The sequence below is a fragment of the Stylophora pistillata genome, chromosome 7 (genome assembly GCF_964205215.1).
Source record: "Stylophora pistillata chromosome 7, jaStyPist1.2, whole genome shotgun sequence".
NCBI classification, from domain to species: Eukaryota; Metazoa; Cnidaria; class Anthozoa; order Scleractinia; family Pocilloporidae; genus Stylophora; species Stylophora pistillata.
The window spans coordinates 32006681-32019544 of record NC_142525.1 but is presented as its reverse complement, the minus strand read 5'-3'; the positions used below and the strand labels follow the sequence as shown (position 1 = coordinate 32019544).

General features: G+C 37.2%; 1 protein-coding gene across 2 annotated transcripts; it reads right to left on the bottom strand.

Moving 5' to 3' along the window:
• Positions 1-260: 260 nt before the first annotated feature.
• LOC111332210 (WD repeat-containing protein 44) lies at positions 261-12846 on the bottom strand. 2 transcript variants are annotated; one of them, XM_022937510.2, is made up of 22 exons: positions 12532-12846; positions 12220-12250; positions 10779-11324; positions 9960-10433; positions 9308-9444; positions 9017-9079; positions 8862-8920; positions 8442-8509; positions 7389-7466; positions 6673-6717; positions 6504-6530; positions 6201-6267; positions 5747-5877; positions 5505-5615; positions 5368-5408; positions 5040-5121; positions 4605-4704; positions 3580-3674; positions 3062-3163; positions 2349-2464; positions 1891-2009; positions 261-1533 (listed from the first exon to the last, which is right to left on the bottom strand). In XM_022937510.2, the coding sequence occupies exons 1-22, from the start codon at positions 12615-12617 to the stop codon at positions 1388-1390; spliced, it is 2724 nt and encodes a 907-aa protein (XP_022793245.1). In that variant the 5' UTR covers positions 12618-12846; the 3' UTR covers positions 261-1387. The 2 variants fall into 2 exon arrangements, with proteins under 2 accessions (XP_022793245.1, XP_088584896.1); XM_088728770.1 differs by lacking the exon at positions 261-1533 and having other exon boundaries at positions 2337-2464.
• Between the last annotated feature and the right edge of the window lie 18 nt (positions 12847-12864).

Here is a 12864-nt window from a genome sequence, read left to right as displayed (position 1 = left end):
TATATATATGTACTGTTTCGGCCTTCTGGGCGTCATCGGTGCAGTGCTGATGCTAGGATGGTGAAACGCGTATGAAACGCGTATATGTACCCCCAAACGATCCCACAATTGTGGTATCGTCTAAGCCAATGTTTATATATATATATATATATAGCACATAAAAAGTTGGACGTTTGAAGTTAAGTCGTTTCCCACTTGGACGTAATTCTTAGGTCGATACAGATAAGATATGTATACCTTCATCGACTTAAACGTCGATCTTTTCATATATGAAGTTTAATTTATTAGGTTCAGTACCTTTCACGTCAATAAAATGACGCGTGGACACACAAGTCATTTGAAATTGAACAGGAAACTACCATTAAATTGATAGAAGACAATCAGAACGCGTTCACGTCTGAAGCATTTAATTACGACAATTATCACAAGGATCCTCGGTTCATTTCCCGTCGCACATGAAAGCAAAAAATAAAAGAAAAAAATTCAAATGAACGTCGATTCCCTGCCAATTCACTCTTAAATAGAATTACAATATGACTGATCTGTCCAATTTTACAGCTAGGACCATATTATTTCAAAATTAGAACTATAGTTACGTTAATAATTTTGGCTTTCGAATCTGTAAAGAAATTTTAAATAACTTATGTCCCCAGTCGACTGTCAGAATCCACCAGGAAAAATATAGACCCAAACAAAAACACCCCTGTCGATCGATTTCCACAGCTTCAAGATAGCTTTTCACTCGATTGCTTTATATTCAAGTCTGTTAACAATTTTTTGACGGAGACTAGCGTGGCCTGGATATCGAACAACACATCCCTTTCTTTCAGCAAATTATATAGTCTGAGCAGTGTAGCATCAAATCCAGCGAACGAAGATACATTGCATTTTCCGTAGGAAGAATTCCCTCCCTACGTGGATGAGTTCACTAGATCTTAAGAATATGGTTGTATTCAAAAATGTTGTCTGTTTGCTTTTACTGAAAAGGGAATGAATACAGCCCACATTTGTCCAAGTCTTTATAGCAATTGCAGCCAACGGAAATAGCATGGGAGCGTGAGGCAGACGGGTAAGGTGAAAGCCAAAAGGAGCGAGATGGAGGTCATCTTTCTCGGTCCTCTTCCCCGGTCCTCTTCCCATCACCCATTGCACTCCCGTGCCGCGTACCAGATACAGAAAACTGAGTACCGAAAGAACCGCAAATGATACGACGTCACTGTTCACTAGTGTTCGTCTAAGATACGCTAAGAAAGTTGTCCACATAGTTTCCGTGCACAATCTGGATGGACCATCATGTTAGACAGTGAATTTGAATGACCACGAGACGAGGACTTTCTAGACCAGCGGAACAGTTTCCACTGATATTCCAAATAAGGGAAGCTGCGTGTCATCTGTTCACGAACAGTTTGATAGCACCGCTCCAGTCAGCGGTCACAAGTACCTCTGTCGTACTTTGATGAACGCTCGAGTCTGGAGGAACGATTAGCCAGGGAACTGGGGCGAACATTGCTGCCGTCACCACGACAGCGTGAGCTTGAAAAGAAACAGATAATAGTCGCAAGTTTCAGCAGATATTGCAAACATCAGTTTGTGGGGAATTCGTTGAAAGTATCAATGAAGTACTCTATTGGTGGCAACATTGGTTAAAAATGCAGTCAACAACACGGTTTTCCGTTAAAAAATAAAAGGTTTTTCCTCTGGTTCATACCTTAATTCATAAAAATTCAAGACTTGAGGAGGCCCTTTCTAGCTAAGGCTCCCAACGCTTGGTAGCAGCTCAAAAACGCGTTCAAAAAAGTCATTTAATTAACCACTGAATAAGTGTTGATCTTCATTGGCAACAAATTTCACACGTGAAAAGATTTCTAAGATTTAACAGTTTTTTCTTACCTGAAAAGCTCTCGTAAAACTCGTTCTTGTCTCTCCTGGAGGACGGAAATCCGTGTTGGGTTCTCCAGATGTAAACAAAATGATCCTCTGAGCCACATATGACATACTGACCGTCGTGACTACAGAAATAGAACAAGAAATCATTAGACTGCTAGTTCTGTTTGCCATACATTCTTCGTTGTGTTTCTTCTATATATTAGATGGTAAATCACAACGAGAGACAAAAACAATCTTCTAAATGGGTCGTATATTCGTGAATTACCGAATTTTCAACTCGTTTATACGCACAGTTTAGTGATCGCAAAATCATCGTCTGCTGTACACAGCATTGTTACTACAATTTAATTACTTACAACAATGTCGCTGCTTTCTTTATTTGTATTTCCTCTCAATAATCATTTCCCGCTGAACAAATTCAACACAACTTGGCATACGTAAAAAATTACCGTGTTCAATACCTAAAACCCGCCTTGATCTGACTACTGGTATTCACACAGCCTTTGTATTTGCAGTTCAGAGAATTGTCCTTGAGATCGTAAAGTCTTATTCTTGAATCATTTGATGTGATAAGAACCTGAAGAGGAAGTAAGAAAAACCATATTTGTTTATTTGAAAACACCCCGCGACGTTAAATCAAATCACGTACAGCACTTTTCAAAGGTTGACACAATAGCCTATCAAAACAATAATTATACTCATAAACCACTAATGAGGAGTCGAAGTGTTTAAAACACAAGTACACTGACTAAAGCGCGGGAAAATCAATCAATCAATCCTTTATTTAAACACGTGACACCTAGGAGTACAGAAGTTCTCGTTAAAACGTGTACGTGTATGTATAATTAGAAAGAAAACATAATTTCTGTAAGAATACAAATAATAAGTAGATCTATTAAATAACTAAAAACAGGATTGAAGATCATAGACAAGAGCTATCAACAAAAATTTACAATATTAACAATATTGAATCATTTGAATTACCAAGTCGAGGTTGGCTTAAGTTTTGCATCTGATTGGCTGAGAGGCCGGCGCGAGTTTTCTAAACCAATCACAGAGCGAAGTAAAGCAAACCCAATGCGATTCCGAAAGATGTTCGACCATAGTTAGTACTAACTATGGTTTGACACTAAATTGAAAATTGCTCTTGCGGAAGTAACAAAACTGTGAATACCTTATCTTCCCCTGGCATGGGTTCAATGCCGCTAATCTTTCTGCCACGAGCTTTCTTGTTTCTTGCAGCTCTCACTTGCCACTGTGTATGATATTTGAGTCGCTGTAAAAAGATAATCATTATGTTAAAGACCACGCTAGACTTGGAAAAGTTATGAAGAACGGAGGGAAAAGAGGAGACCAGAACCGAAAAAAAAAAAGTTGGAAAGGAGACAAGATAGTTAAAGATAATAACAAGGATTGCAAGTAACTGCAACATTAGTCAGGTATAATAGAAAAACACAAAGGAGACGAAAATAAACTAAATAGGAGCAAGGATGGTTAAGCATGGAGAAGATTGAAATGGATTACAAGTGACATAATTGTAACATCGAGGCGAAGTATTTCAAGCTGGGCGGACTATGACTCAGCCATTTAAATAGACACAAAAGGCAGAGTTGTCTTCCCGAAGGCAACCTGCAGTAAAGCGTTTATATACAAATCCTTGATTCAAAAACACAAAGCCACAAAAGGTCTTACCTCTGTTTCATAAAAGATACATCGTCCATCGTACGTACCAACTACGGCAAATTTGCCATTCAAACAGAAATTTGCAGCAGTAATTAAGTTACTCCCTTCCAAGAAAAAAAAGAAACGAGCGTAATTAAATAAGGTGGAACAATAATACAAAGAGCGGTCTGCCAGTCTCTAAAAATAACAACAGAGTGCAGTTCTTTCACGTACAGTCAGTTAGAGCTCAAGACGCGATGCCACAGTATGAGAGTGAACGCATGCTTTGCTTACACTACGAGCTGTCCCGCCTCATCGGCGAAGACCATCGCGCGGCTCGCAAAACTCTATTGATACTTTTTTACTGCGCGACGGACTTCACCGAAAATTATAATATAATCAAAGTAAAGCGCGCGCTCTGATTGGTCAATTTAGCGTTCCCCATTTGCCCATGGGTGTATGCTGCTGCCGTGAGCAAATGCAAAGACTATTTTTCCGCGCGCGCTTGTTTTTTCTGATCACGTAAGATTTGTTAAATAAAAGGGTACTCTTTAGCTACAATGTATCAATGTTATGTTATAAAACAAATGATAAACACCACAGCGTACACTATTGAGTTATGGATGCACTTGGGAGGTTTGCTAAGCACTCAAGAAGCTAGAGTCGCTCTCGGCTATCGCTTCGAGGACTCTTACGCTTCTTTCGTGCTTAGCAACCTCCCGCGTTCATCCATAACTCAATAGTGTACGCTGTGGTGTTTATCATTTGTTGAGGAGGGACTTCTCGTCGCCTAAATTTTGCTTGTGTTTTGTTAGTTTAGGATAACATTCCATTCAATAACATAACAATAGCTACCAAAAAATATATATACATCACAACAATAGCTACCAAAATATATATACATCATAACAATAGCTACCAAAAAATATACATACATCATAACAATAGCTACCAAAAAATATATATACATCATAACAATAGCTACCAAAAAAGCCAAATGAACAAAAAAAAAAGAAAAAAAAACAGACATGAAGAGAAGAAATGAAGATATTTACCTGTCCCTTCTACTTCATTCCACAATGCTACCTTCTTATCTGGTATGTTCCATAAACGAATTTTTCCGTCGAGTGAACCACTTAAGAAATACCGATCATCCTGAAGCAAAACTACATTATCAGACTAGTTTTTGTCTTAAAAATCAGCAAATGTTAATAATGTTTCACGGTGGTGTTCTCTCAATAACTTAATCAAAATGGTTCATTGACAGAAGATTTGAAAAAATAGAAAACACACACACGCACACGCACACACACGCACACACACATGCATACACACACACAAGCACACACACACACACGCATGCACGCACACACACACTGAACATGGTCAAAGCTTATCTGGGACATCTCCACCAGTTCTTTTAAGACTGACTCCCTTCCTTCCTCAACAATCCCTCTTCGTTTTCGCCAAAGCAGTTAGCAATTACTTACCCTTGGATGAAAACAAATAGCTGTCACAAAGTCTATATGTTGAAAACAGCAGAGACATTCAGATCTGGAGATGTGCCATAACCTGCAATCATTATAGAAAATATTTAATACCTTTTAATCGACCCTTTGATCATCTGAATTCTTCTAATCTATCTTTGTAACTGAACTGGTTACAACCCCCCATCCCCCTGGAGATACAAATTAGTTCTCCAATAATAATAATTTAAAAAATACACAGAAAAGAAATGAAAATGTAACAAGCCCGCTGATGAAAGAACAGGTATAAAGTGCCATACAGGGCTCCAGCTATCACATGTAATGCGGTTACCTTACAGTCTTATCCATTGATGAGGACAAAAGAAAGTAGTTCTGCCAGAAAAATAAACAAAATGATAAGTAAAAATAAGCAAATGATCACATCTGCTTGCCAACAAATCAAAAAAGCAAATTATTTTTTCTTCATACCTTTGACCAAGACAAGTCAAGTACATCTCCAGTGTGACCACAGTAAGTACACAGAGGTGTTTTCATATATGGGCCCAGATCTTCTTCAACAGGGGCTTCTGCAGCAGGCTCCTAAAACAATCCCATATGGTTACTTAAGTTAAAGTTTTCAATTTTACCTGAGAGTTATTTATCATTATGTTCTAAAACAATGTTTACCATAGAAACAAAAAGATTGGTTTAAATGAAAAGGAGGGACTAACTTCATTGGCTTCACTGGTTTCTGTTGGCCCCTCTTCTGCACTTGCAGCACTCTCTTCGCCTCCTTTTAATGTTTCCTCCATTTGTGAGTATTCTTCTGAATTTGGTTCTTGTTCTGAGGATGAATTATCACCTTAAAAAAACAACAAAACAAAACAAAACAGATAAATAAACAAGCAAACACACAAAACAAAAAATCAGGCCAAAGTTAACCAAACAGAAGGACAGAAACTGTATCCAAGCAATGTTTGAAAAATTTTCTCCAATGTTTAAGATTTCTTTACCCATGATAATTTGAGACCCCCTAAAAATACAAAGCAGTGCAAATTACAAAGCAACTCACACCATAATATTACTCCTTCAAGTTATAGGTTACCTGCTTACAAAAAACTAAATTTAGTTAATACATTTATTTATTCTTTAGCATTTAGCTCATCTGATGTATTAGAATATTACCTGTCTTGGAATATTTTGCTCTCATTTCTTCAAAATAGTTTTGTGATTCCTTAAGCACCCAAACTCTCTACAAATCAACACACGGACAACTGAGGTTTGAATTATCACAAACATGTAAACAAAGCATTGACTGACTACCAGAAATACAAGGAAATCTTAGTACGTGAAATTCTTTTACTACTCCAAAAGGAAATATAAAGGAGCTGCATGCTGAGAGAAGAGTTAATCACCAAATAGACTGATATAATCTGGAGAGCAAAGAAAATTCAGAAAATTAGTGTTAATAAAACTCTTTTCGCCTACCACCATATGATCCTGACCAGCTGTAGCCTACAGGTACAAAATAAGAACAATGTATGAGAAAGAAAGAGCAATTTATGACTAAAAAGAAAGATAGAATTTACTTAGCAATTACAAGATTTTTATCAGGTTCACCTCCAGCAAATTTTGATAGAAGAGGAGAATAGCTTACCATAAGTCTGCCACAGAGAGTAAACTTAATAGTCCACACAGCTCCCTAAATGAAAATACAGTAACAGTCATGAACCAAATAAACAAAGTGCTGCTGAATTTAACTAGCAAACATAACAACCAGGCCTGGTTGTTCAAAGGATGGATAATGCTATACACTGGATAAATCTCTCTCCGGTGGATAGTGCAGTACAGTTTGGTAGCACTTATCCATTGGATAGTGATTTATCCGTTGGATAGCATTATCCACCCTTTGAACAACCAGAGCCAAGTGGTCAGCATGCTGGTAAGCTAAGCATCCCAGATTTGAGAAAGGGAGGTGGTGTTCCTGGGCAAGACACTTTACTTTCCCAAAGCCTCTCTCCTAACACATAGTACACAGAGCTACCAGTGAACTGTCAAGGAAACTTAACAAAGTGCTTGGTGTTTTCCCCTTTCAATTTCAAAATCTCAGTTATTATTATCCTTATTGCCTACCACACAATTGTTCTCATGTTGGTTCAGGAAATTTGGCATTGGATCAACTCATAATCCCTAACTGATATTTTTCTGTTGTACTGATATTGTAAAGAGCCATGAAATAGCCTCCCATTTAGAAAAGGCTGATATACATGTATTCCCAGTCACTCCACACAAAAGATACCACAAAGATACTCCTTGCAACTGATTTGTAAGTTAAATTAAGAACTGAAAGATGTTTCTTTAAAATTCACATACCACATGCTCCCCACTAAGATCCTGCAGAATGCTCAACTTTTCAAACTCAGATGGACCTTTACCATGACCAGATTTTATCTGTAAAAAGAACAATATCAAGTGAAATAATTTTAACAGAGGGCTTAAGAATAAGAATAAGAGATCAAAGACAGTACAGATTATAATAAAGAATGTTTATTAAGACTCATTGCAGCAATATACAAAATGGCTGAATTACAGAGCTATTTACAAAACATATAATACTAAAATTCAATACACGACTCGGGCAGTCAGAGGGCCAATAACTAAAATCAACCAATCAAAATGCTCTATTGCCGGTCAATATTCTCTCACTATTGGACCGGGCACTGTCCCAAATGGTCCCGAATGATACCGCACTTGTGTCCCTTTGAACTTCAGTCGTATAATAAATCTCTTATTAACCAAGCTTGCTCGGGACCGTACTGGAAGAATATCGGCCCTCCGTCTTTTTTGTACGGACCTCGCTGCACTCACATCATACTGTCAAGACCTTGGGCCGATATTCTCCCAGTACGGCCCTCATGCTTGGTTAATAAGATATATATAATACATTAAATCCAATAAATACTAAAAAGCATAATTCTACAAGCCACTAGGTGTACTTAGGCACGACAAACTCTTGCATGTGCTTTGTCCTACAAGTAGAACGCGTGAAGCGGCTAATGCCAGATCTAAGATTATAATTATTGACAAAAGATGGCATAACGTAGGTGGTGCAACCGTTTTCAAAATGAGGGAACAAGCATGAACTTAACAAGAGGCATAATTCAAACTGAGAAGGAAAAAATTAAAAAGAATGTGTTAAATTGAAATTTAGCAGTGGAGCTGACACTCCCAAGGTGGTCCTTGTGCATGGCTTCCAGGTTCAGTTGGAATTTGTAGTGTAAGATTCAGTCCAAAATTAATGAATCACCAACTCTGTGTGCGATCTAAATGACCATTTTTAAGCCCCTCTACCCTCATGCAGGTAACACTCGACTAATGAGGCGAACATACATGACTGTATAATCCATATTCAAAGCTGTGACCAACCTTGATAAGAGGAGCTGGAGAATCTTGAGGCGTTTCTTCATCACTGGAAGAGCTGTCTTCTTTGCGAGCTAAAATGCAATCATAATAACATAAGGTACAGATTCAGACTGGCAATACTTTTAAACAGAGACTCAACATTTTTTTCAGAGACAATGAATAAATTTTTCCCTATTTCTTGGCATCTGTTGGTAAGATTTCAAGAATTCATATATGTACTGGCACAAAAAAGCTGCAAAGATCTATAATGCTACCCTAGATCCAGCTAAGGAGCAGGCCTTGTTGCTTTACTTTTGTAATTAAATCAAATTCAAGTTATGACAGGTTAGACCTAAAATTGTACATGTACATTCACCAAGGGCTCCTTGCACTGGATTATAGAAACTTAAAATAATTCCTGTATTGATAAAATGACCAACAAACCTTTTGCAGGTTTATCTGCCTTCTTTGCCTTTTTCCCAAAAAATTTCTTCAATTTTTTCCTATAAGATTAATGACAAACTTGTGAATTAGTCCCTGAAATTGAATTAAAGCAACTGCAATGATTAAAATAATAGAAAATTTTGGTGATAGTTTACGTTGTCTTTGCAGCTTTTCGTTCTAGTCCATCCTCATGATCTTGGTTTGTAAGGTCTGGATTGCTAAAAAAAATCAAGAGTGGGTATTCATCAATAATAATAATATTCAAACAGAAGTGAAATGTAATAAATTTGAGATGGAGTTACACTCAAGGTAAAGAGATATCAGGAGAAGTATTTTATATAAAAATGTCTACTTTTATGCTTAAACCTTCCACCTCATAGTGGCAATCCTGCAATTTCCAAAATGGGCTACATAACCATACTGTACTCATTAAGTTCCACATGTACCTTGAGTATTCAGAAGTTAATCTCATGATTTGTAAAGCCAAAGGGTTGGTACATTTTGGTAATTTTTCCTCTGCTACACTCAGTGGTACAGCTTCTCCAGTATCTAGGTTTTTTACCATCACCTGTTCTAAAATTTCCTACACAAAATCATCACACACTTAAAACACGAATGACTACATAGGGGTATTGGTGGTAGCAACATTCATTTTGAGTTAAAGTGTGGATTGGAATTTGCATGCAAAACCTGCTATAAGTGCTGCACAATGTCTTTGTGATTGAGAAACTATTAAAAAATTTTAACACATAAGACAAAAATTTATTCAAACAATCCAGTTCCAATCTGAATGAAACTTGTGAAAATTAATAACTGTGTCAAAAGATGACAATCTGCAATGTCAACGGAATTTGCTTATGCAAGTTTCTTCTTTTTTCACTTTCAAAACAGCAAGAAATCTAGACAATACGAGGTACTTTTTAACTTAAACTTTTTAGCTAAACATAACAAAAATCTAGAAGCCACAGTGCTGATTAGATAAGAAGTCTAAGTAGCCAGTAAAAAGTAAATTGTTAGTTACACTGGTGCCTGTATCTGTAGTAATCTTAAGACCTGTGTGATTGTATCAGTTGCATGCAGAAGTCAGAGTGTACTTACAATGTCAGACAAGGGTCTTCCTGAAGCTGATCTGTACCGCACTAAACCATGATGAGATCCAAGAGGCTGATGAGCCGATAAAGTACTAGCAACAGAAGTGAATGAACCTGCTTTCTCAGAAATACCATTTGATAGATTACTTGCAACGCTTGCATAGCTATCTGATCTATTAATGGAGGCCACACTGCCATATTTCAGCCTGGAATCTAAACTTAATGCAGGTATAACTTCTGTTGAACTTGTTCTATCTAACACAGTTTTCATCTCCTTGTTATTTGCATCAACATGAATGCTAGGATCGTCTTGATTAGATTCAGTTGTTAGCAATTCAAGTTCTTTTGTTTTGCCATCTTGTTCATTAGAGAGAACTGGTTTGGCAAAAGCTCTTGCAGGAATATGTGTTTCTGGTTCTGTAGGAGTAGTGACAGTGGAATCTGGCCCAGTGCTTTCTGAAGGTGTAGGTGACCCAGGTGTCTGAAAGGTATAAAACAGACAGCTAACACTGCGTGCTTTCCACTCCGTGGGAGGAAAAGTGAGCCAAAGAGGGATTGCCCAACCTCTAATTTTCATACTCAGATATTTGTATTTTGCAGCCTCAGAAGGATTGGAGAGGTGTAGACGACATGAGATCATAACTTTGTTCTTAACCTTTTACTACCATTTGCATTCAACTGCAAAGCATGAACATTTTTTCGTGCATGTTTATTTTGCAAATGAGACAGTTTCCCACACAACTGTGATGATCAGACCAACGAAAAATTCTATCTCCTAGACTCTGGCTTTGATATTATCCATTACACATCCCTTTTATTGACTCACCTGGTCTTCCAAGGAAGCTTTCTTCTTTTTCTTCCGTCTTCTTGGAGGAGCTATAGGAGGTGCACTATCCTGTTCAATACTCTCAACAACATCAGCAATAATCTGACTGGCATCTGTTTTGCTCTTTGCAAATTCTGTCTTTTTCTTATCAGTAGCATCAGACCCTACATCCTCCTTTGTGACAGTGTTTTCAATTGTCTCCTTAGACACTATTTCCTCATTTTGTAATTCACCTTCACCTAAACAAGCCTGTGCCTTACTGTGACAGTCTGTTGAACTATTTGTATCTGTTACTTCTTCTGGTTCAAGTTTAGAATCATTATGAATCATGTCACTTAGTAAAGACGTATCACTGGTTTCTTTTCTGTCAGCTAAATCACTAGTTGACTGATTCAAAGCAGTGCTCTCTCCATGGGTTTTGATAATATCTGCCTCATTTGTTTGTTCAACCACAGAACTTTCTGCTGCAGCTGAGTTTTCTCCTGGAATTGGGTCTATCAGAGAAATATCAGTTGAATGATTTCTATATGGTCCATCAACTTGATCCTAAAAGAAATCAAACAAATATCAGCATGGTACTTCTTACCCTTTGACACAAGATGATAGACCCATTTTTATCAAGACACTTAAAAGTTTATTTCTTGGCCAGTGGCCACACAAGACTGGCTGGCTTGTTGAGTTTGCTGCTAGACCTCCTATTTCTATAATTCAGCAATGAATGGTGATCGAAATAATCTCTTTGATTCCATATTTCCATATTTTGACAAAAAAAATGTTCCTATATACATTTTCACTGCTGAAATACTTACATCAATCTTTCCTGAAAGTTACCACATATTAATTTGTTAACTGCTGTCAAAGTTATCAACACCAAAATAAACAACAGAATAATATAGCAAAAATGTGCATGTATGTTCTTGCATGGATAAACATTGTCATCCATATTTCCATATCTACTTGCACATTCTCATTTGCAGTCTTGCATCACTTTCTATAATTTAACTTGCAACAAAAATAACAATCCAGACTTAATCAAGCGCCAGAAAATTGTCTCATCCAAAAAACCCCACAATTTATAAAATGTAGGTTACAAAAATAAACATTTCGCGTTTATTCAAAGATGAGAATTTTAGATCCACTGACGCTGTTTACATTTGTTTGAAAGCTTTACAGTAGGTATTATATAAGATTTACTTGATGCTTATTTCATAAGAGGAAAAATACCACAAGTCTACGCAATCAAAATGGAGGAGAAAACCCACGGCCACGGGCGGAAGCCACCATTAAGAATAAAAGAAACGTTTAAAACATAAATAAATCGATTATTTAGATTCAATATCATACAGTGCTGACAGGTGTTCGTTCTGTTTAAAGTGCGTTGAAATTTCGTGCTGATTATGCGGTACATGTGCACAGTTAAAATGCACGTAAACAAACCTACCTTTTGTGCGGTCTTTTCATCCTTTGGCCCTCTGCAAAAGAACACAGTCAAAGTTGAAGAACACGAGTGGGTGACAAAAACAGGAACATTTCAGAAGCGCCTTATAAAATTCCCAGAAAAGAATGTTTTGCAAGCAAATTGAAAATAAATTGCTTACGAATAAATCTAAGCGTATAAATAACGATTTTCCCTAGCTACAGAAGGAATAATTAAAGGAGAAATTTCCATGAACGACGATGATACAAAGCTCTTTTGCGCAACCAAAAAATATATATATTAGCATTCAATTCAAGTTACGTGAAGTGTTGTTACCTCGAATCCAAAGTGGAAGACTCGGATATATTAAGTTTTTCTGCAGCATCGAAGAACTCATTGTCTGAATCACTCTCGCTCTGCATCTCTCCGAAATCAATGAGGCAGAAGAGAGAAAACTATTGATATTCCTGATTATTATGTCGAGACCTACCGAAAGAATTGCAAATTGGAAATCTAGCAGCCATATTAAAACCTCGCCTCTATGTTGCTACCCAGAGCTCTTTGCTTCCGGAGCCGAATATTTACATTATAACGCGTGATTTTATTGGTTTACTTTTGATAATAAAAACAAAGGAGTATTTCTACGCAAAAACAAGGTACAAAGGCTAG

Excerpts from the sequence above, each read along its gene's own strand:
- LOC111332210 (XM_022937510.2), bottom strand. The coding sequence starts at position 12,617 with ATGCAGAGCGAGAGTGATTCAGACAATGAGTTCTTCGATGCTGCAGAA. Across the intron at positions 11,325-12,219 it reads ATGAAAAGACCGCACAAAAG|GATCAAGTTGATGGACCATA; the intron begins GTAGGTTTGTTT and ends GATTTCTTTTAG. Across the intron at positions 9,080-9,307 it reads TTAACTTCTGAATACTCAAG|CAATCCAGACCTTACAAACC; the intron begins GTACATGTGGAA and ends GATTTTTTTTAG.